This window comes from Gopherus evgoodei, chromosome 7, assembly GCF_007399415.2.
Source record: "Gopherus evgoodei ecotype Sinaloan lineage chromosome 7, rGopEvg1_v1.p, whole genome shotgun sequence".
In the NCBI taxonomy this organism is placed as follows: Eukaryota; Metazoa; Chordata; order Testudines; family Testudinidae; genus Gopherus; species Gopherus evgoodei.
In genome coordinates, this window is record NC_044328.1 from 129,485,137 (window position 1) to 129,509,836 (window position 24,700).

The 24,700-nt window shown below is 49.6% G+C and overlaps 2 protein-coding genes and 1 long non-coding RNA gene across 3 annotated transcripts; 1 reads left to right on the forward strand and 2 right to left on the reverse strand.

The window, feature by feature from the left end:
• Nucleotides 1–77: 77 nt before the first annotated feature.
• On the forward strand, nucleotides 78–9,536 carry LOC115655584. Its single transcript, XR_004001426.1, has 4 exons — nucleotides 78–176; nucleotides 4,208–4,332; nucleotides 6,046–6,184; nucleotides 9,163–9,536. It is a non-coding gene; the product is annotated as an uncharacterized LOC115655584 (long non-coding RNA).
• A 579-nt stretch (nucleotides 9,537–10,115) lies between these two features.
• On the reverse strand, nucleotides 10,116–13,184 carry HTD2 (hydroxyacyl-thioester dehydratase type 2). Its single transcript, XM_030571190.1, has one exon. It carries the CDS (start codon nucleotides 13,159–13,161, stop codon nucleotides 12,655–12,657), a length of 507 nt encoding a protein of 168 aa, XP_030427050.1. The 5' UTR covers nucleotides 13,162–13,184; the 3' UTR covers nucleotides 10,116–12,654.
• Nucleotides 13,180–20,369, reverse strand: RPP14 (ribonuclease P/MRP subunit p14). Its single transcript, XM_030570499.1, has 6 exons — nucleotides 20,173–20,369; nucleotides 19,992–20,075; nucleotides 19,408–19,540; nucleotides 18,500–18,576; nucleotides 13,984–14,062; nucleotides 13,180–13,265 (listed from the first exon to the last, which is right to left on the reverse strand). The coding sequence occupies exons 1-6, from the start codon at nucleotides 20,184–20,186 to the stop codon at nucleotides 13,209–13,211; spliced, it is 444 nt and encodes a 147-aa protein (XP_030426359.1). The 5' UTR covers nucleotides 20,187–20,369; the 3' UTR covers nucleotides 13,180–13,208.
• Between the last annotated feature and the right edge of the window lie 4,331 nt (nucleotides 20,370–24,700).

Consider the following 24,700-nt stretch of genomic DNA (forward strand, 5'->3'; position numbering starts at 1 on the left):
GTCAACACCCGGCCGGCGCCAGGCACCGCCGGGTCTTAAAGCCCGAGAGCCGGCCGGCTCGCAGCCTGGGGCGGGACAGGGCCCCGGCCCGCCTCCCGGAACTTCACTCGGGCCAGAGACCCAGCACCGCCGGTGCGGCCAGCCGGGAGACCGACACCCCGAGTCCCCCCGCCCCGGTACGGCCAGCCGGGAGACCGACACCCCGGCCCCCTCCCCCCGGTGCGGCCAGGCGGGAGACCGACACCCCGGCCCCCTCCCCGGTACAGCCAGGCGGGAGACCGACACCCCGGGCTCCCCTCCCCCGGTACGGCCAGCCGGGAGACCGACACCCCGAGTCCCCCCGGTGCGGCCAGCCGGGAGACCGACACCCCGGCCCCCTCCCCGGTACAGCCAGGCGGGAGACCGACACCCCGCCCCCCCCGCCCCGGTACGGCCAGCCGGGAGACCGACACCCCGCCCCCCCCGGTACAGCCAGGCGGGAGACTGACACCTCAGACCCCCCCGGTACGGCCAGCCGGGAGACCGACACCCCGCCCCCCCCGGTACAGCCAGGCGGGAGACTGACACCTCAGACCCCCCCGGTACGGCCAGCCGGGACACTGACACCCCCCCGCCCCGGCCAGCCAGGAGACCGACACCCCGGGCCCCTCCCCCCGGTACGGCCAGCCAGGAGACCGACACCCCGAGTCCCCCCGGTACGGCCAGCCAGGAGACCGACACCCCGGGCCCCTCCCCGGTACAGCCAGCCAGGAGACTGACACCCCGGGCCCCTCCCCGGTACAGCCAGCCAGGAGACTGACACCCCGGGCCTCCCCCCCGTACGGCCAGCCGGGAGACTGACACCCCAGCCCCCCCCCCCCCCCCCCGTACAGCCAGCCAGGAGACCGACACCCCGGGCCTCCCCCCCGTACGGCCAGCCGGGAGACTGACACCCCAGCCCCCCCCCCCCGGTACAGCCAGCCAGGAGACTGACACCCCGGGCCTCCCCCCCGTACGGCCAGCCGGGAGACTGACACCCCAGCCCCCCCCCCCGGTACAGCCAGCCAGGAGACCGACACCCCGGGCCCCCCCCCGGTACAGCCAGCCAGGAGACCGACACCCCGAGTCCCCCCGGTACGGCCAGCCAGGAGACCGACACCCCGGGCCCCTCCCCGGTACAGCCAGCCAGGAGACTGACACCCCGGGCCCCTTCCCGGTACAGCCAGCCAGGAGACTGACACCCCGGGCCTCCCCCCCGTACGGCCAGCCGGGAGACTGACACCCCAGCCCCCCCCCCCGGTACAGCCAGCCAGGAGACCGACACCCCGGGCCCCCCCCGGTACAGCCAGCCAGGAGACCGACACCCCGAGTCCCCCCGGTACGGCCAGCCAGGAGACCGACACCCTGGGCCCCTCCTGACACCCCGGGCCTCCCCCCCGTACGGCCAGCCGGGAGACTGACACCCCAGCCCCCCCCCGGTACAGCCAGCCAGGAGACCGACACCCCGGGCCCCCCCCGGTACAGCCAGCCAGGAGACCGACACCGCGGGCCCCCCCCGTACAGCCAGCCAGGAGACTGACACCCCGGGCTCTCCCGGTACGGCCAGCCGGGAGACTGACACCCCAGCCCCCCCCCCCGGTACGGCCAGCCGGGAGACCGACACCCCGGGCCCCCCCCCCCCGGTACAGCCAGCCAGGAGACCGACACCCCGGGCCCCCCCCCCAGTACAGCCAGCCAGGAGACTGACACCCCGGCCCCCCCCCAGGTACGGCCAGCCAGGAGGCTGACACCCCAGGGCCCCCCGGTATGGCCAGCCGGGAGACTGACACCCCCCCGCCCCGGTACGGCCAGCCGAGAGACCGACACCCCAGGCCCCCGCCCCGGTACAGCCAGCCAGGAGACCGACACCCCGGGCCCCCCCCCCAGTACAGCCAGCCAGGAGACCGACACCCCGGGCCCCCCCCCGGTACAGCCAGCCAGGAGACTGACACCCCGGCCCCCCCCCAGGTACGGCCAGCCAGGAGGCTGACACCCCAGGGCCCCCCGGTATGGCCAGCCAGGAGACTGACACCCCGGCCCCCCCCCCAGGTACGGCCAGCCAGGAGGCTGACACCCCAGGCCCCCCCAGTACAGCCAGCCAGGAGGCTGACAGCCCGGGCCCCCCCCCGGTAAAGCCAGCCGAGAGACTGACACCCCCCCACCCCCGTACAGCCAGCCGGGAGACTGACACCCCGGGCCCCCCCCGGTGCGGCCAGCCAGGAGACTGACACCCCCGGCCCCCCGGTGCGGCCAGCCAGGAGACTGACACCTCCGGCCCCCCCTCCCCGGTACAGCCAGCCAGGAGACTGACACCCCCTGCCCCCCCCCAGTACAGCCAGCCAGGAGACTGACACCCCGGCCCCACCCCCGGTACAGCCAGCCAGGAGACTGACACCCCCTGCCCCCCCACAGTACAGCCAGCCAGGAGACTGACACCCCGGCCCCACCCCCGGTACAGCCAGCCAGGAGGCTGACACCCTGGGCCCCCCCACGGTACGGCCAGCCAGGAGGCTGATACCCCGGGGCCCCCCTGGTACGGCTAGCCAGGACACCGACACCCCGGGCCCCCACCCGGTACAGCCAGCCAGGAGACTGACACCCTTGCCCCCACACACACACCCAGTACAGCCAGCCAGGAGACTGACATCCCGCCCCCCGGTACAGCCAGCCAGAAGACTGACACCCCGGGCCCCCCCAGTACAGCCAGCCAGGAGACTGACACCCCGGGGGGGCACTCACCCTGGGCCCCCCGGTACAGCCAGCCAGGAGACTGACACCCTGGACCGCCCTGGTGCAGCCAGCCAGGAGACTGACACCTCGGGAGGGGTGCTCACCTTGGGCCCCCCGCTAAAGCCAGCCAGGAGACTGATGCTCCACAGGGGCACTCACCTCAGGGGCCCCGCTACATCCAGCCAGGAGACTGACACCTCGGGAGGGGTGCTCACCTTGGGCCCCCCGCTAAAGCCAGCCAGGAGACTGATGCTCCACAGGGGCACTCACCTCAGGGGCCCCGCTACACCCAGCCAGGAGACTGACACCCAGGAGGGGGCTCACCCTGGGGCCCCCGCTACATCTAGCCAGGAGACTCAGAGCCAGGGGGGCACTCACCTTGGGCCCCCCCCAGTACAGCCAGCCTGGAGACTGACACCTTGGGGGGGGGGTGCTCACCTCAGAGGCCCCGTTACACTCAGCCAAGAGACTGATACCCCGGGGGGGGCACTCACCTCAGGGGGCCTCCCAGTACAGCCAGCCGGGAGACTGACAGCCGGAGGGGCTCACCCTGGGCCCCCCGCTACACCCAGCCAGGAGACTGACACCCTGAGGGGGCTCACTCTGGGCCCCCCGCTACACCCAGCCAGGAGACTGACAGTCTGGGGGGAGCTTACACTGGGCCCCCTGCTACACCCAGTGATAAGACTGACAGCCTGGGTGGGACGCTCATCCCGGCCCCTCCGCAACAACCAGCCAGGAGACTGACAACCCAGGGGCGTCTCACCTCAGGGGCCCCCGCTATAGCCAGCCAGGAGATGCACCACAGCCCCGGGAGGGCTCATCTTGGGGCCCCTGACACACACATCCAGGAGAGTCACAGCTCAGGGGATTGGGGTTGCTCACCTCAGGCAGCCAAGGGCCATCCCTCACGGACCCCACCACACCCAGCCAGGACACCCACGACAACCCAGGGTGGGCCCCTTACCATGGCCTCCCACTACACCCAGACAGGAGACTGACAGCTTGGGGGGGGTTCACCTTGGGGCCCCTGACATACACAGCCAGGGGATTCACAGCTTGGGGGATTGGGGATGCTCACCTCAGGCAGCCAGGGGCCATCCCTCAGGGGCCCCACCAAACCCAGCCCGGAGACCCACATCCACAGACCTGGGCAGGCCCCCCCACCCTGCTGGAAGCCCTGTTTCTGCACACTTGGACCCCCATCCAGGGGCTGCAGCTCCACACAGGGCCCCCTGGACTGGGTCCCCAGAAGCCTCAGGCCTGGACCCTGCTCCGCACTGAGGGGCTCCACAGCAAAACAAAAACTCTGCTGACTGGCAGGCCAGCTTGTGAGCAGCCATGCTCTAGCCGCCTAAAACTGTGATAACATGGAACTAAGTTAAGGGGATAGACTCACTCTTTTCTTCCTTCACCTTGGTTACAACTCACTCCATACTGCTTCCACTTCCATCTCCAGCAGGTACCCCAGTATGTACCCGACTGCATACAACTTGCACTCTACCCTGGGTCCTGAGCAGTGATCGCATGTGCTAGGAGAGCAACAGATCAGCACACCTAGCTGGCACCCATTCCATGCATCTTGTAAGTTATTCTGCCTTAACACTATTGAGGTCATTCACCTGTGTAGAACTGCTTTTGTAGGAATCCGCACATGAGGAGCAACTCTGTGAAGAAAAGACAAGTCCCAAAATGTTGCAGATTTTTTGCAAAAGGGGTACAAAGAAAAGTGACATAATCCAGGGAAAAGTTGCTAGAATGGGTGGTTGGGTTTTTTTTTTTTTTTAATTATTATTTTTAATTCTATTTATTCTTTCGGTAATAAATTATTTTTAATCAAACTACCACAAAAAAATCCAAATTGCACTCAGAGTTTATATTCTGAGTTTTGTTTTTTTGCCATTGCAGTGAGATTTCTTACAAAGGTTTAAAGCTCCAAACTGAACTACCCCACCTTAAGCAAGGTGCTGCATCAAAATATTTCTGATTTGATTTCAGTAGCACTAAAAAGTTCCACTTAGGATTTGGACCCCATTCTGCCAGGCACTGTACAAACACAGTGAGGGACATGATCCGTCCCTCTTCCCAAGCATTTACAATCTCATTTAAAACCAAATGAATAGGTGTGGCTGCAGTTACTGCTTTCTTCATAGTCTCAGAATAGTCACCACCTGCTATGACTTGAAGCATCACTGTTCCCTTCCCTACTCTCTCCCATTGTCCAACCTGACCCCAGCAATTATCCCCTTTCCTCCTGTTTATAACCCCAGATCCACAGGGAACAAGACCACTTCATCCCTTGCCCAGCAGGACCCTCCATTATACTTGCTTCAGAGATGCCTGTTTTGCTCCCTGACTCTCTACAGTTTATGGCTATCAGCATCTGGATTTAGATTTGGTAACTGCTCCAAACTGATACCCACTGTCTCTTACCCAGAGGTGCTGAAACTAGGAATGCTGGGCCTGCAGTAGCACTTCCTAGCTTGAAGTGGTTTCCAACATATCCAGGGTTTACAGTTTTGTTCAATGGCTTTCAGCACCCCCATTATAGAAATTGTTCCAGTGCCACTGCTCTTACCCAACAACCCCCCCCAAACTTGACCCATTATATCAAATGGACACAAAACTGCACACCAAGGGAGGCAGAAGAAAAAGGAATTAAAGTCAAAAGGAGAATTGGAGCTGGGTGCCTTTAAAAATCTTCCCAGAAGTTATTCAGGGAAGGCCTGATCCTGAGAGGTCCTGAGTGTACTTGACTCCTCACTGGGAGTCAAGAGGCTCAGCAACTGACTGTGTTAGGCCTAATGTAATAACAGAAAAGAAACCAAGTGAAGCACCTCAAACTGAGAAAAAGAAACTGAAAGTCATGTGCAGTCAGTGCTGGTTCTGTGCCAGGAGTGGCCAGGGTAAACCCAGTGCCTCAGACATGAAACAGTTTCAACATTTTTCCTGAGATGAGATCACACAGAATACAAAAAAGGCCTTGTCCACTCCCAGCTGCCCCCATCCAACCTCCTCCAGTTTCAAGGAGCCAGATTACAGACCCTGCTCCTTTGTTAAACTCCTTTTGTTTACCGTTGCATTACAGTGTGGCTTTGTAAGGACAAAACACCATTCACTTCACAATATACACAAACATCTATGGACAATTTATACTTTAGAATATTTTACTATCATGGGGGTTTTGCTAAACTGCCTGGGGAGAGGCATGTATACAGTGGAAAATAAAAAACTTTCTGAGGTTGGTGATAGTTCCCAAAATGAATTATATTAATTGTGAATAAATGTATTTCCAAGGAGATGGGAGATACTCTGGAAGGCATCGATAGCGTAATGGGCAGGGATGGAGGACTTTTGGCCAGCAAACGATACAAGATTCATCAGCTGAGAAGTGCCAGTAGTTCTGCTCCTGACGCTCTCCATTGCTCCGGGGCTGGTAAGTAATTTTTAAAGGTTCATGACAGCATCTCTAATCATGCTGACAAAGAAGCAACTGAGGCTACAATGATTCAGACTCAGTTCTTCTTTACTCCTCAAAAGCCTAATCTGTTTGAAACATTGCTTAGCACCACTAGTAACCAACCAAAAGCCTGGTGGGTCTGGACCCAAGGCACATTTCAATCAACGCAGGATAAGCAAACAACATTTAGCAATATCAACGAATCTAGGATAGACAAAACCTTAAGGCTCTGATTCTCTACTGCTTTGCACCTTGCCTAGTCATTTATACCTGCATGACATGGGTGTAAGAGGCTACCTAAACACTATGGACAATAGGCAAGAAACAAGGATGAAGACAAACGGGCTCTCTACTGATACCTTCCCTAACCCACCTCCCTCCAGTTCTAATGGACAAATTCCCCCATTGAGTGTAATTCATTTACAATTAGATTTTGTAAGACAATATGCATTTTACTTCTTAATACCTTCAAACCTCATCTCTAGACCAATAATTTACTCTCCCCAGCTTAGCATAGAGGCTGATTGTGATCAGCACGATATACAAAGGTACAAAGGGCAAAGGTAATGAGGACATTTGGGAAATAGCCTATTGCAGCAATACCAACTGGAAGTGATGAAGTCGATCATGTGAGAAAATCCTGCTAATTAATCATGCATCTGTATCAGCATCCTTCCCCTCAGCACGCACGGCTGCGGGTTAAACTTACAGCAGTTGTCCTTTGCCATTGGTATCTACTTGTCACTGAAATAGGTTAAATAATCATAGCTTGAGGATAACAGTAATGTTTACACACAAGGCAGGGAGGGGGGAGCAGTCCAGGAGCTCTCATGAATCCACTATCAAAACAGCTCCTCCACTACTTTGGGGTGTGGTTTTTTGTTTGTTTGTTTTTTGCATGGGTGAGCACGGTAGGGGGACAAAGAGCCAGAAGCAGGAAAGAATAAAATTATTGAACATCTCTAATATTGTCAGAGGAAGATCTCTTTATGCATATACAGTAAATTCAGTCCTATGCAGCTGGTCAGGCCAAGACACATGCACCACTTAAGTCCCACATAAGACCTTAAAAACCAGGCTTAGATGTGCACAGGTCTTGTTCTGTTCCTCTGCACTGAGATGAATTTCACTGTTATAGAATGAGTGTAATGAGCTTTAGAGTAAAACAGTAGTAGATGCAGACCTCAAAAAAAGTGAACATCCTTCTGGGCTGTATTAGCAGGAGTGTTGTAAGTAAGACATGAGAAGTAATTCTTCCACTCTACTCTGCGCTGATTAGGCTTCAACTGGAGTGTTGTGTCCAGTTCTGGGTGCCACATTTCAGGAAGGATGTGGACAAATTGGAGAAAGTCCAGAGAAAAGCAGCAAAAATGATTAAAGGTCTAGAAAACATGACTTATGAGGGAAGACTGAAAAAATTGGGCTTGTTTAGTCTGGAAAAGAGAAGACGGGGGGACATGATAACAGTTTTCAAGTATGTAAAAGGTTGTTACAAGGAGGAGGAAGAAAAATTGTTTTTCTTAACCTTTGAGGATAGGACAAGAAGCAATGGGCTTAAATTGCAGCAAGGGAGGCTTAGGTTGGACATTAGGAAAAACTTCCTGTCAGGGTAGTTAAGCACTGGAATAAATTGCCTAGGGAGGTTGTGGAATCTCCATCATTGGAGGTTTTAAAGAACAGGTTAGACAAACACTTGTCAGGGATGGTCTAGATAATACTTAGTCCTGCTTTGAGTGCAGGGAACTGGACTAAATGACCTCTCAAGGTCCCTTCCAGTTCTATGATTCTATGATTTCTATGATCCTGATATACATCATTACCCACCTACCTGAGAAATAAGATGATAAATCAGTATTTGTCCAATATAAATCACTTTGCTAAAGTACAAACACTGATTAAGAGAATGCAAACTGTCTGGCACTACATTGGATTAGATGAAAGTTTAATAATGATTCACTTCCAGTGCCATAAGAAAATTAGAGCATTTGCACATTGAGCTATCACAGAAGTTATGGTCTCAATGACAGAGAAAAACAGGAAACTTTTTTTTTTAAACACAAGACTTCATACAGCTACTCCACAGAGAATGAAATGGCCAATTTGGACTCAACTTTGCCATCAGTTGTTTAGTTTGACTTTCCCCAGGAGTTTGTTTGCCAGAAGAACATCCTTTAAATAACACCGGACCCTCAATTGTATAAATCTTCCACTTTTGCAGAACATAGCCTTATGTGTGAAGTCTGAATTACTGTAAATTATTTCCATTGCAACAGTATTGCCTAGTGGAGGTCTGGGACTATCAAAATCCTTTGTAGATCAGATTTCTGTCTGGAGCTACCACCAGAATTCTTTCAGCATCTCTGGTGTCAGATAATCTAGCAATGAAAGTAGTGCTTTCTCTGTACTGTCCTGTTGGGAGTTCTTTAAGGCCTCCCCATATGTACTGTAATTAATCTGGATTTTCATTTACTTTCAAAGGCCGGGAAGCTCTGGTAGTATTTCCTCCCAGCAACCCCCTAATATGAATGATTTTTAATCTGCACTGGTTTTCCAGAGCATAGTCTGTATCTATACTACAGAGACTACATTGGCTTAGCTATGTCCAGGTGGCTAAGGTGTCATAATCCCATAGTGTAGATGCAGCCTACACCAATGGAAGGGTTTTTTCCACGTGTTTAGGAACATCACCTCTCTGAACAAAGTCAGCTACATCAGCAAAAGTGTTCTTCCATCAACATAGCTGCATTTACACTGAGGGTTTGGTTGGCATAGCTCTCAGTCAAGGGTATGTATTTTTCATACAACCTGATTGCTGAAGCTATGTTGAACTAACATCTAAGTACAGACCAACCCTGGTAAGCACAGCTTATTTATATGACTGAAATAAGCAACACTTAAAAGTTAGGTTTTCAAGGTCATTATTGTTGAAAGCCTAATTTTATGCTCTTCTCCAGAGCTGAGAGAGTGAGTTGTAATTGTCAGTGCCTCCAGACTCCCTTAAGCGCTGAAGCAAGACCACCATGACAAAAGGAGTTGGAGGAGCTGAATGTGATGGTATCAGGAGCTACACTGTCAGTTACAAGCTTCAGCCTCAACATTATCAGCTACTAATTTTATTTTAAGCATTCTCAGAATATGCTTATGTATATGAGCTATACACAGAAGCTGAAGGGCTGTTAAAAAGATCTGATGCAAAACAATGCTGATATAGAGTACTAATTATTGCTTGAATGGAGCGCACAGGAAGAAGTACCAGCTGGCTGATGAGCCCTCTTCTCTTTTTAACTTAATTGTCTCTTGTTTTCAAACAGATCACCAGAGATGACAATCTGTCACAAGACAAAAATAAAACTGTTATAGAGAAGTTTTAAAAAGTCTGAGTTATCACGGGAGAATAATCAGCAGAGTTTGAGGTTTGAAAGTTGACTTCTTTATTACTTCTCATAACACAAGAACTAGGGGTCACCGAATGAATAGGCAGCAGGTTTAAAAAAAACAAAAGGAAAGTATTTCTTCACACAATGCACAGTCACCTGTGGAACTCCTTGCCAGAGGATGTTGTGAAGGCCAAGACCATAATAGGGTTCAAAAAAGAACTAGAGAAGTTCTTGGAGGATAAGTCCCTCAAGGGCTATTAGCCAGGATGGACAGGGATGGTGTCCCTAGCCTCTGTTTACCAGAAGCTGGGAATGGACAACAGGGGATGGATCACTTGATGATTCCCTGATCTGTTTATTCCCTCTGGGGCACCTGGCACTGTCGGAAGACAGGAAACTGGGCTAGATGGACCTTTGGGCCATTTTTATGTACGCTATTAACTCAGCAGCAAGTTTCACAGCCAAGAAGAGATCTACTTTTTCTCTAGCTCCTGAACAGTGAAAAAGTCTTCTTTCTCAGGACCCTTTTCTTTTAGTTGCATCAACAGCAGTTGAAACTGAGATCTGCTTGAAAGTCATGAAATTCAATGGACTACACTTGCCTTCAAATAAACAAACTCTTATTTTACTCTTTGTTTCATCTTATAAAGTCACTGATTGTGCAGCTACCTCTTACTTTTATCTTGTTCACAATATTGTCTCTAGAGTGCAGTTTAAAATGTCTTGGATACCTTTAAAAACTTTTTAAAGAACCAGATGTACATTACGGGTTCTTGCTGTCCTTAAACTACCACTACATTTTGCTGTCACCAATTTTTTAGTTGATTGCCATTTGAACAGAGAATTGCGCTGTTTAAACATGACCATTCTCTGAGCTTTAAATCTAAAACTCAGAAGTGTAGATCAAAGATTTGCTTCAGCTTGAAAGGCTAGATTGACTTATTGCGTGTTTAAAAAATCAACTGCAATTTTGATTTATAAAGCCCTGTATGGGACAAGTCTAAAGGCTACCATACCCTCACAGAAGACAGCTGCTCCGCTCAAGCTGACAGACCCCCGATTTGTACAGTGGGACACAGGCTTGGTCAGTAGAAAGCTCTTGATTCTGGCAATGGTTCCAAGAAACTCCCACAGAGTCCAAAGCCTAAGGTCTAAGAAAGGATGTTTGCTTTGTCTGTCTCTCCCCCTAATTCTGGCTGGCAGTTCTGTTTTTCACAACGTATCATTCTTAATGTAAGCATGCCTAGAGATTTAGTATATATAGATATCATAAACAGACCTGGAATGAGACTAACTTTAAGAGAGAAAAGAAACTACAGCTGCTAAAGCAGAAATCAGCCTAGCGTACTTTGACTATCCATTGTATCCACAGAGTAAGTTATGAGGCAAACTCTGCCATCAGATACACAGCACGTTGCTCTAGCTTACATTGTATAGATAATACTTAGTCCTGCCTTGAGTGCAGGGCACTGGACTAGATGACTTCTTGAGTCCCCTCAGTTCTATGATTCCTGCAGCTCGAGAATGTGTCAGACTTCGCTATTTAGTACAGCCCAGAGTTTGGGGTGTTAGCATGGGACTCTGGAGACCCCAGGTTTAATTCCCTGCAAATGTCCCATATGACTTTTTGCAGCCAGTATTTTTAAAGGTATTACACATCAAAATATGATGATAGGTGACTAGGTACTATGGGAAACCCCACGAGGTGCTTAGCTGCAGCTTTAGATGTCTACATACCTTCAAAAATCAGTCCCCTAGTCACTTTGGGCCTTACTTCCCCATCTGAAAAATAGGGATCATCGCACTTCCTGACTTCACGGGTCTGTTTAGAGGATAAATACATTAAAGTTTAAGTTTAAGAGTCTGCTCAAACACTATGATACTAGGGGGCAGATAACTACCTTGTCAGGTAAATTTAAGGTTACAGCAGCCACCTAATTTATTCTGATCTGAGATACTTATCTTGGCTCCATGTTTATTCTGATCTGATCAAACTCTGCCTGTCTCTCTCATACACATTTGGCTCCATGTGTTGTCTGAAATAACAGACCTATTAAAAACCCTCTTTCCAAAGCAGATCACCCAATAAGCAATTCTGGAGTATAAAGGATTTAGCTCATAAAGCTACCATGTGTAGCCACATGTCTGTAAAGTTCCCTTATAATTTAGTTTTAAGAGTTCCTTCATTTGTGACAGGTTGCACATGACATTTAGTTTGTAAGTTTAGCAGTGGTAGGAGGTTTATCCAAGACCTCTACACAGGACCATTTTTGTTTGGCTTAATGATAGCCTTAAATCCAATGACTCCTTTCGCTTGAAAATTAAGTGGAACAATGCATTAATTGTGAAAGAAACATCAGAGCTACCCTAATAAGGCAGCGTTTGAATAAAAGCTTTTTATTCTTGTAAGTCAGGGGAGAGGATGACATGCATGTGTTAATATGAATCCAATGCTGCTGCTTTATTCACCCCTGTAGGCCCTTAGACTTCACTGAATTCACAGAAGGGGGGCTATGTGTGAGAGAGATCTGGCCCCTTGCCATATCTAGAACCTCAAACCAAACAAGAGTTCAAAACTCAATATATCAGACATATAAAATGTGGCACATATTGTGCAATAGTAACAAGGAACCAAGAGAATACTATATGTATTTATCTGAGATACTTATCTTGGCTCTATGTTTACTAGTCAGGGGACAGGAATCTCTTGACCAACACCAGAACATTACGTGAAGTAAACATTTCTTTGTAAAAGCTTCCAGTAAAGAATGGTGTTTATTTTGGTGAAAGACAGTTGAGCTAGGAAGCAGAATAGGCTTGGTGGCACACAATGGTAATAGATGTAAGGTAAGTATGGATCACACTGATCTTCGTGTGTCCTTACAGGCCATCAAAAGTGATGTTTTACATCTCTCACCTACAAGGCACAGTAGCTCTCAAAACGAACAGCAAGCTGTTACTGTTTCTGCAGGCTTCCTCCTACCAAGGTTTGAGGTACCATACATGTGAGGCCCCCGCCACATACTTCTGAATTTTACTAAAGAATAAAGCGCCATGCAGTCAGGAGCGCTAACCTTCTGACACCATGACTTTCACTATCCCTTCCATGACAGTCTTTTCACTTTCCCTAACAGTACATGATACTGAAATGTATGCAACAGATCTTTTCAGTCTCGTCACTTCTGCTGCAGCTAAGACTTCTTCTCCAATGTACAAGGGAGCTGGGAAGTGAATTTCCTGAGAAAGAAACACACAACCATAGCCAGGCATTTTAGTACCTATAACTGCAGAAATAAGTCCGTTGATCAAAACTCCATGTACAATTGTTCTCCCAAATCTAGTTCTCTTTGCATAGTCTTCATTCAAATGCAGTGGGTTTGTGTCCCCAGTTAAGGCAGCAAAACTAACAACATCCTTCTGGGTGAAGGCTTTAGTAAGCTCAGCCTTGTCTCCAACCTGTATATGTAAACACTGAAGAGAGGGAGATCTAAGCAATGCGCTGGCAATGTCTGGTTTTGTCAGGATGGTTCTTTTGAAATCCCCACCAAAAATTCTAGGTCTGAGTAGTGCCAACATCTTGAGCAATGTCTGCTTCTTACAGTCCAACCATGTCTCCTGTGTACTCAATCCAGGATGAGTTCTCTACTGTTCCCAGATAACGCAAGGAGAAATGGAGAGGTCTGGTGGGGGGAAAAAAATGACATTATGAAAACATCACACATACCAAACACTTTCCAGCAGGCAAGATTAAAAAAAAACAAAAATCCTCCCCTATAAAGCAAAATTAGAGCAACTTAAGCCAACCATGTTATTCAACTATCCCCTTGGAGACCAACTCCAGCTCCCAGACTCAGGTTACTGAACATTACATGGCAGAAGGAAACGAGCATTTCAAAAGGAACAAGCATTGGGCTCTGAAGTTCAAGTGCACTGGGGTTTGAAGTGGGTGAGCCACAGTGGAGGAAAAATACAAGTTTTTACCTTGATAGGGGCCAAGGACAAACTGATATGTAAATTGATGAAACTCAGACACAAGAGTCTAGTTTTACAAGATCACATCTATGTGGGCCCCCAAAAGGAAAGATGATTCCCAGCATCTACTTCCTCTCAGACAACCCCAGATATGACAACAGGTGATTGTTAGGGTACAATATAGAGAGAGACCTGGACATGACAATGCAAGTCGACTGAATGTCAGCAATTATAAGACAGACTGATTCAGTCTCTCACCAATCTGTTTCACACCCATCCTTAAGGGTATTTAACTCTAAAACCAGATCAGTTTTTACACAAGTAAGCCATGTCCCTATTAAGAGGTTTTGTGTACTTGAGTAGACTGAGTAACCCTAAAGAGGACTAAAATTCAAGGGGAGATCCCCGAGTTCCCCAACGCTTTACCTGTATCACTCTGAAAGCACATTTCCTGTTCTGGTAGGAGCCCAGCAGTGTTAGAGCACTCCACAGCTTGACAAGGCCACTAAATAATGACATTAAATATATTATTAGGATTCACATGCCTCAAAGGTTTTGCTGCTGGATATACAGCTTAAATAGAGATACCCTAAACAGAAGGAATAATGAACTCCCAACTGCATTTAACAGCTGGTAATTTCATCAGTGGGCTCTGGTGACAAGTGTGTGACACAGTTACCCTTCAGGTAGTTTTGTCTTATCTATGGTTTGAAGTATTTAATACAATCAATGCTCATGGGTTTTGCCCTTGTCAAATCCTTTTTTCCTGGGCCTGTTTCCTGAACCGCTCTTTCTGTGCCTTTAGTCTCCTTCCCTTCCTTAACCCCAATAGCTTCCATTCATCTTTAGTGCCCTAATCTCCCAACTTCTCCTGACCTCTTCCCACAGCAAGGGATAACAGGCACAGATTTCAGTACTACATTATCCACTCCTGGTCATTTTATATTTTAAGACAGGAACACTGTATGGATCCATGTTTATTGTCTCACTGAGTATGTATCAAGTTTGCTCAATTTAAGTAAAAAGAGGTTTGAGTCTTTAACCTCCAGCCCTGCATACTCAGCCTAGCAAAATCAAGCTGGGTTCTTTCTAGGTCATGCTTCATAATCAGTAATAGAGTCTGTGGGCCCAATTTTCTTTTCAGTGCCACCTGAGCAACCCTACTGCCATCAACTGATTAACCTCAGGTGTAACTGATTGGCCCTGGAACCAGGGCTTTGGAGCAGAGCCGGAGTGCGGAGCAGCTCCAGAGCAGTGGAGCTGCAGGTTTTTGCCTGGAGCTGGAGCACAGCTCCAAAGCCTTGCCTGGAATGCAGGAACCAATTCTGCTGATGCACAAGGAACACTATCCAATTCACTCTAACCTGCACTGGCTCTGCAGATGCCACTAGTACTGAACACGTACTTTTGTAACTAAATGCAGTGGATAGAACTACACACAGGAGGCAGATCTGTCAAGACGTTGTGAGGTTTACACAACTTAGCCATTTTTTAGACCACAGTGTCATTTTAACTATTCTGGACCAGTCACATTTCTGTGGTCTCTGAGTCAGAAAATAGTTGAAACCCACAAATGCCAATGGAAATTTGTTGTGTTTGAGGTGGTTTCTTAGTCTGCCTTTTTACTGCTCTTTTGATTCCTGGTGCTTGACCATTTTTCTTAGGGTTTGTCTACTCTAGAAATGTACAGCACTGCAACCTTCTCACTTGGGCTGTGCAAAAACACTCCCTGAGCTCAGCAAGTTTCAGCACTGTAAAGTGCCAGCGTAGACATTACACCAGCGCTGGAAGCTACGCCCCTCGTGGAGGTGGATTTTTTAGAACGCCGGGGGAGCTCTCTCCCAACGCTGTGCCGCAACCACACAAGGCACGTTAAAGAGCCGCCAGCGTAGACTATTCCTTAGTTAGTAAATGATTACCCCAAGTTATTTCGTGCTTTACATCAAAAGTCTTGATGTGCTTTATAACGCTGCTCACTTATCCTCATTTTACAGATGGGACACCATTTACAGAGATGCTAAGTAACTTACTCATGGTCACAGAAGCAAGTCAGTGGCAGAGGTCAGGATCAGAGGACCAACTTTCAATGCCCTTGCTCTAACTTCTAGAATCTAAACCAGGCAGACCTTACAGTATTAACGCTGAAAGAGAATAGGGATGTAAAGACTGCTCTAAAAGGCCAGGTACTGGATTTCACACCTTAAAAAGGCTTTTCACATAGCTTTTTAAATGGAGAGGAATCATTTACAGTTTTGCTCCACAGCTAATCATCCTTCACTCCCGGTGCCAGGCACATTCTTCACCCTGCCTTCTCTAACATGTAGCAGTGCGTACATGCAAAATCCAAAACAAAAGAGACTACGCTATACATGTAATTCTCCCCAAGCAGAAGATGAGAATAGAATAACCATGTCATTAATGCACTCCTTGAAGGCACTCAGATACCACGGCGATGAATGCAGTGTAAGAATACAGTACAGACTATCTAGAGGCCAATAAGGCTATAAATGTCCTCCTCCAGACTTTTAAGCAGCCACTTGATAATTGAGTGTGAAAAAGCTCCCTCTTTCAGCAATGGACTGTCTCGTATCAGAGAAGGATGAAGCGGTCTACCAATCTGGGCCAGGTGCCCCCCTAGGTATCTCTTGAAATTCAAGTGCAGTTAGGAAAAAAAACAAAAAAACAAAAAACCACTCACGAGTGATTACTAAGCAGCATTCACCACACATCCCAGAAACACACAAGAATCATAGAATCGCAGGGACTGGAAGGGACCTCGAGAAGGCCACCTAGTCTAGCCCCCTGCACTTTTTTTTCTGGGCGCTTCCTCTTCAGGTCACTACTTCCTTTCCCCGAAATAAGCAAACAGAAAACAACAAACCAATAACCACTTTGTCTCTTCTCCAGCCACCACACGTAAAATTCACTTAAAATCACTACCAGTGTCTCAAAGCAATCAACTGTGCACAGATCGTGCTCGACTACGCCACTGTGATGGGTTGGATCACAGAACCCCCTTTGGGAGCTGCCACTTGATGTGCTAAGCCTACTTGGCAGGACTAAACATTATCTAAGACAGCAGTTCTCAAACTTCATTGCATCATGACCCCCTTCGGACAACAAAAATCACTACACGATCCCAGGAAGTGGGGACTGAAGACTGAGCCATCCAGCCCTGCCGCCCTGGGCTGGGGGGGCCAAGGCTGAAGCCCAAGGGCTTCTGCCCTGGGCGGGGGGCATGTAACTTTAGCCCTGGGTGGTGGGGTTTGGGCTTCAGACGTGCTGAGGCCCAGGAACACCACCAGCCTTGGTGACCCCATTAAAATGGGTCCCAACCACACGTTTGAGAATCCCTGATCTAAGACCATCCCTGACAGGTGTTTGTCTACACTGCTCTTAAAAATCTCCAATGATGGTGATTCCAAAACCTCTCTAGGCAATTTATTCCAGTGCTTAACCACCCTGACAGGATGTTTTTCTTAATGTCCAACCTAAACCGCCCTAGCTGCAATTTAAGCCTGTTGCTTCCTGCCCTATCCTCAGAGGTTAATGAGAACCATTTTTCTCCCTCCTCCTTGTAACAACCTTTTATGTACTTGAAAACTGTTATGCTCCCCCACCAAGTCTTCTCTTCTCCAGATTAAACAAACCCAATTTTTTCGATCTTCCTTCACAGATCATATTTTGCTACACTTATTTTTGTTGCTTTTCTCTGGACTTCCTCCAATTTGTCCACATCTTTCCTGAAATGTGGCACCCAGAACAGAACAATACACCGGCTAAGGCCTAATCGGCACCAAGTAGAGTGGGAGAATACTTCTTGTGTTCTTGCTTACCACACTCCTGCTAATGTATCCCAGAATAATGGCTGCTTTTTTTGCAAACAGCATACACTGTGACTCTATTTAACTTGTGATCCACTGGGACCTCCAGATCCCGTTCCGGCCAGTACATCTTCCTAGGCAGTCATTTCCCATTTTGTATCTGCGCCACTGATTGTTCCTTCCTAAGTGGAGTAATTTGCATTTATCCTCATTGAATTTCATCCTATTTACTTCAGACTGTTTCTCCAGATCATTTTGAATTTTAATGCTATCCTCCAAAGCGCTTGTAACTCCTCCCAACTTGGTGTTGTCTACAAACTTTATAAGTGAACTCTCTATGCCATCATCTAAATCACTGATGAAGATATTGAACAGAACTGGACCCAGAACGGATCCCAACAAGACCCCATTCAATATGCTCTTCCATCTAGGTTTTATTTCCCTTGTTTGTTTATGAGAAGGTCAAAAGCCTTACTGAAGTCAAGATATACCAAATCTACCCCTTCCCCCCATCTACAAGGCTTGTTACCTTGTCAAAGAATGCAACAGACGAAACAGGTTTAGAAACTAGACCCATAAGGAAACGTTAAAAAATCCAGGCATGTTTAGTCTTGGGAAAAGAAGCCTGAAGGGCAACCTAACACAATCAACTATGTTAAGGGCTATATAAAGAGGACAATGAGCAATTTTTCTCCCTGTCTACTGAAGGTAGAAGTAGTTGGATGAGCTTAATCTGCTGCAAGAAAGATTTGCGGTAGGTTAGATATTAGAATAACTTTCTAACTAGAAGGGTAGTTAAGCACTGGAACAGACTTCCAAGTGAGGTTGTGGAATCTCCATCATTGGAGATTTTTAAGAACAACCTGGACAAACACTTGTCAGGGATGGTCTAGGTTTACTTGGTCCGGCCCCAGCGCAGGGGCTGGATTTGAAGAATTCCCAAGGTCCCTTCCAGCCCTGCATTTCTATGAAATCACAGCTATTATTTTCTCCCTTATTTTGATAGGAAACTATCAGAAGTTGTAAGCTAATTATTTTGAAATTAAAGGTTATTTATACATCTTACACAACTCCATGTTGGTACTTGCAAGGTACTATATATGCAATCAGTGTCTTACCTGCTAGGAACTCTTAGTATTGCAGATAGGGTTTTTTCCTCATATGTTAAGACATCAACAGGCAAGGCTGCACCAACCTATGCACAAATAGGGCACTACTGTTAAATCAATATTATTCACTGCTTTAACAACAGTTTATGAACATATGATTTCCATGTTCTCCAACTGAAAACATTATTATTAGAGCAACTTTGTAATACCCAGCTCTCATATAGCCCTTTTCATTCACAGATCTCAAAGCACTTGGCATTCTTATCACCATTTTACAGTTGGCAAAACTCAGACAAAGAGGTGATATGACATGTCCCACCTCACTCAGTAAATCAGTGGCAGAGCCAGGAATAAAACCTAGGACCTCTTTAGTTCCAGTCCAGTAGGTCATATTCCCTTCCGCTTTTTTCCCTTTGAAGCTCCACTGCAGCAGGAGCACTGATACTGGGACTTAAAGGAAAATGGTTGTTTTTCACACCCAGCTCAGTGAGCGTCAAATAGCACTGAAGCCAGCATCCAGGCTGAAAGGAGGTACATTACGGCTCCTACTTCAGTTTCGTGAACTTAAAAGCCAAAGTCTATGAAACAGCAAAAAGCAGGGAGGGAAAAGGGCTCTGAGGGAGCAGGAGGGAAATAATTTTAAATGTTTCTTCCTTTCCCTTCATTCCTTTCTGCTTACTTTCAGCTCTAACTTTCTATTAATAATTCTAATTCGGGTAATACTATTCACTCCATTAGAACATAATCTAAAGGATGAGCTGGAAGCACTCATTAGGCCACAAATCTAGAGAATCACCAACATCTTGGTTATCTTTTGAGGGACTCCATCCACGTACTGACCCCAGTCTGACCACTTCCAGAATCGCCAGCATGCAATTTTGAGTGAAACAGCTTCCACACCGAAAAGTCAATTAGTCAAAATCCTTTGCCCTGCTAAAATAATGTTCGGTCCTGATGAATCGTGTATGCAGCACAAGAAACTTCAGGGTCAGAAGACTCTGAATACACATCAGAAACTGCAGTGAAGATGGGATTTCATACATTTGCCTACTAAACAGAAGAATTGTAACATTTACTACCATTGTTAAAAGCAGCCTGACGTTTACAGATTTAAAAAAAAAAAACCCAAACATAATCATAGTGTGGTAAATAAAGAACAAGGTGCAGAAAGATCAGGCTCTGTCATTCAGCAGCACCCTCTCTAGACTTCCATTTGAAATAATGGTTTTTTAAAAGTCAGCACTATTTAAGGACGTGGGTGATTCTCCATCATGTGCAACTCTCAAGTTGAGAGAGAGGCTCAACTCAACCCAGAGTTATAGGCTTGATGCATAAATTATTAGATGAAGTTCTTCGGCCATTATTATGCAGGAACCTTACACTAGAAACTAGATCATCATAATGTTGCTTCTGGACCATACAAAAAAGAGTCAATGGAATTCTATTTACGGGAATTTCAGAGAAGTACAATAGTCCATCACAGGGTCAATGATCTCATTACCTCCCCATGCAATTCCTCAGTGCTGAAATAATAAGTTGCTTGAAATGAGCAGCGTTCAGTCTAATTCCACCTCCTTGAAATTCTCTGAAAAGAACAACGTTACATAAAAGTCTTATATTCAAGTCTATTGAGCGTTCAAGTGGATTCCGTATATTAACGACCGGGGGAAGCTGAACTTACAAAACAGATCTTCATGTAGTGGTGTTGAGAAGCGTTCCGAAAACTAGCCTCTCAAGGCAGCAGGCTTGGGCCCCTTCCCTTCGCCCGGTTCACCCATGCTAGGCCTGCCCGGGAGCGGGGCAGAGCCGTGCGTGGAGCCGGTGCGCCGGGCTCAGCTACCGGGGCTCCCCCTGCAACCAGCGGCGGGCACGTGGCCGCAGCTCCTGGCAGAGCGGGCTCGGCGCGCGCCACGGCTGAACTCTGCGCAGCGCAGCGCCGGGCCGGGCCGGCCTGGCCTGAGAGCTCTACAGCGGCGCGTGGTCACAAGCACTGACCGCCCCAGGGGGCGGGGTTTGAACCGAACTGGCCCCCATGCTCCTCAGCCGCTCTTCCGGGGGGAGGGGGGAAAGCGGCTCTGTCTGCCCCACCGACCAATCAGAGAGCAGCACCTCCTCCTCGTGGCCAATGGGGGAAATCGACACGGCCCGCCCCCTACGGCGTCCCAGTGGGGCCGATGAAAAGTCGGAGAGGGGGTGGGCGCTATGTTGGGGCCTGCGGGGAATAACGGGACGGCACCTTTGTTGCTGTCACAGCTCCGGCAGCGCCCGTCAGGCTCGACTGTGCTCTGCGCGTGCGCGATGCTCCCCAGTGACCGGGCTACAGCGCATGCGCGACGCTCCCCAGTGACCGGGCTACAGCGCATGCGCCATGCTCCACTGACTTAACGATTTCTGCGCGCGCCGCTGTGGGCTGGTCACTGTTGCTGGGCTCCCTCCCGCTCAGGCCGCCGCGTTGCCATGGGGAGAGGCGGAGCGCGCGGCCCGGCCTAGGGCGGCAGGTGTCAATCAGTGTGGCCGCAGCGTGACTAGAGAAGGCGGGAGGGACGGACCGAACATGGCGCCCCGAGGGCGGGAAAAGGGCCCGCCAGCCAGCGCCGCGGCCGGGCTCCGAGCAGAGGGGAGAGGTCGCAGAAAGGGCCCGGGGTCGAAGGCAGAACCCCGGGAGCAGCAGGAGAGGCCGTCAAACCCCCTGGTACCTCACAGCCCAGCCTCGGGCGGCGGGTGGAGCCGCTCCCTCAGCCAGGTACCGTGGCCAGCGGCAGCACCGTTACCGTAACTCGGGGCCCTGTTCGGCGGGAGGGGGGGGCAGGGAAAGCCTTGGGCCTCGGGCCTCTGAAGGGGGCGGGACTTTTCTCGCCGCTGGTCTGCTGCTGCCCGGGCCCTCCTGTGCGCACAGCTCAGGGGCTCCCCGCACCGACCCTGCCTCAGCTGCCGCCCTCACTCGCCTGCTGGTGGCCCTGCGGCGGGCCGCTGAGCGGCAGCGCGGGTGCTGAGGGGGGGATTGACTCTGCAGAGCCCCCCCCCAGGCCCTGTCCTCGGGCTCTGCCCCAGGGTCCTAAAGCTCTTTCTGGGCAGAGAGCAGCGCAGACCGTTAGTTCTGCCGACAGTTCAGCACCCTGCCTGTTACAGAGACCACAGCATGGATAAGCAGAACCGAGCCGCTTCAATGCTAATTGGTTAGTGATGTTCAGACCGGCCTCAGTGAGGGCTAGGGACCCGTAACAGCTCCAATTTAAAGTGCACAAAGAAAGTATCTTAGCATTTTCACAGAGTGCAGCTAGTGTATTTTTTCACCTTAAAGTAAAAACAAGTGAAAAGGTATTCTAAAATATTCACCCTTTGGGCTGAGACAGAGTGTGGAGAATGCCAGACTCAAAGAATTCCCTGGAATGCTGTGAACTCTTAAGAATTGGAATTTTTATCCTGGTGAAAGTCACAACAACCTTAACAACAATGTGCTCTACTCAGCAAATGCTGAATCTAACAACACTTGGTTTATATGCTATACTGATGCTTCCCTCCCTGCCCAAGTTCCACAGGGAAAGGACACTGGCATTGCATGGGTATTGGACACTATTAGTAATAAATTCCATGCACAGACTTGCCATGTTCATTAACATGATACAGGATCTAGATTGCATTTTTTGGAGCTGCTGCTGCTTTTTTTTATTAAATTTCCCATAACTGGGTGGGTTTTTTTCTTTTTTTAAAGGCAAAAGCTACTGGTACTGCCTAGAAGCTGCACTATAGCCTCTGTCTGCCCTCTAATCCATTACAAACTTCCTGGGGAACCTATACTGCTGGCTTTTCCCATGACTTAGCTGTTGTTACTCCTCCATTGCAGCCCTCTCTATAATAAGTGCTGCTGTTGCTATCAGGACCTGTGTTCTAAGCCAGTGGTCTCCAAACTTTTTTGATTGCGCGTCCCTATCAGTAAAAAAATTTTGAGCATGTACCCTCAATATTTGTATATTTATTTATATATAAATTATGTACATATACTACTATACTAATATTATGTGCATTATAAAACAATAGATATTAAAAGGATATAAAGATGAAATATTTAAAATATATATTTTTATTAACAGTACAAAAAACTTTTTGCTTTCACAAAAAAAATTATTAATGTGATTGATTATGCTTCATTATTTCTGAACATCTTGGTTTAACACTGATACAGCGATTCAAAGGTCTGGGTTAGGGTGTGGGAGGGTGCTCAGGGTGGGGTGCGGGGTCTGGAAGGGAGTTAGGATGCAAGAGGGTGCTCAGGGCTGGGGCAGGCAGGGTGCAGAGCACTTACCTAGGGCAGCTCCTGCTTGGTGCAGGAGGTGTACAGATGGCTCTGTGCAGCGCGGCACTGCCCCCATGGCTGTGACTTTGGGAGCCCCTCCGCCCGCCAGGCAGGGCCACCCGGAACGCAGGGGCATTAAGGACTGCAGGGCCCTGGGCTAAGTGGGCCCTGGCCTACAGCTCTAAAGCTTCCTTCAGAATGCAGCCCTGCGAACACGGGCCAGAGGACTCAGGAGGAGCAGGGGCAGTCTGGCAGCCAGCGGCCGGAGAGAAGCGGCGCTTTCCCCTTCAAAGCATCACTTCTCTCCAGCAGGCTTTGAAGAGGAAAAGACGGTTACTCACCTTTGTAACTGTTGTTCTTCGAGATGTGTTGCTCATATCCATTCCAGTTAGGTGTGTACGCGCCGCGCGTGCACATTCGTCGGAAAACTTTTACCCTAGCAACTCAGTGGGCCAGCAGGTCGCCCCCTAGAGTGGCGCCACCATAGCGCTCCATATATACTCCTGCCGGCCCACCCGCTCCTCAGTTCCTTCTTGCCGGCTACTCCGACAGTGGGGAAGGAGGGCGGGTGTGGAATGGATATGAGCAACACATCTCGAAGAACAACAGTTACAAAGGTGAGTAACCGTCTTTTCTTCTTCGAGTGATTGCTCATATCCATTCCAGTTAGGTGAATCCCAAGCCTTACAAAGGCGGTGGGGTCGGAGTGAAATGTGGCAGAATAAAACTGCTGAGCCAGAGGCTACAGCCTCTCTTGACTGCTGAACCAGGGCATACTGCGAAGCAAAGGTATGGACCGAGGACCAATGGAGCTTCGCGACAGATCTCGTGGGTAGAAACACGAGCCAGCAAGGCGGCAGATGAAGCCTGAGCCCTGGTAGAATGCACGGTGATGTGGCTTGGGGAAATATGAGCCAAATCATAACAAGTGGGGATGTCCGCCATCACCCCAGATGAGATCCTCTGAGAGGAAAACAAGCAAGCCCTCCCTTTGGCCCGCTACCGGGACAGAGCTGGGGCACCTTAGGAAATGGTTCTGTCAGCACAATATAATGCGAGCACTCCACAGATGTTCAAGGAGTGCAACGGTTGCGCCCATTGCGTTGAGCTGTGGGTAACATGAAAGGCCAAAACACCTTAGGGAGGAAAGCCGGGTGCGGTCATAACTGCACCTTGTCATTGTGAACCTAGTGTACGGCGGAACCCCCGTAAGAGCTCTGATCTCAGAGACCCGTCTGGCCAAGACTAGGTTGAGGTCCCAGGGCGGGGCTGGGCGGCGCACCCGAGGGTGCAAGCGCTCCAAGCCCTTGAGGGACCTCGAACCCATAGAGCGTGAGAACACTGAACGTCCATCTCAGCCTGCTGGAAGGTAGAGATGGCTGCTGAGTGTATCCTCAGCGCTGATACCGCCAGGTCCTGCCGCTGAAGGCCAGAGGCAGGCCAAACAGAGGGGATCGAGACCTCAGCAGGAGCAAGATCGAGCGTATTGCAGCTGTAAAAGAAACGCTTCCACCTGGCCCGGTACGTTGACCAGGTGGAAGGCTGCCTGTCACCCCGACTCAGGTACGCAGTAGCCACCGTGAGGCGAAGAGGCTGCAGGTCCGAGTGACGAAGCCTGTCGTTGCCCTGAGTGATGAGGTCTGGGCTGACAGGCCGAGTAACGTGGTATGTCAGCGCTGCCTGGACCATTCTGGAGTGATCATGATGATGATGCACGCTCTGCCCCTGCGCAGTTTGAGCAGGACCTAATGAACCAGTGGGAACAGTGGGAAGGCATAATGCAGTTGGCCTTTCCACGGCATCAGGAATGCGTCCAAGATCGATTCCGAGGAGAGATCTTGGAAGGAGCAGAACACCTGGCATTTCCTGCTCTCGCAGTGAGCGAACAGGTCTGTGTGAGGAAACATCTCCACTTC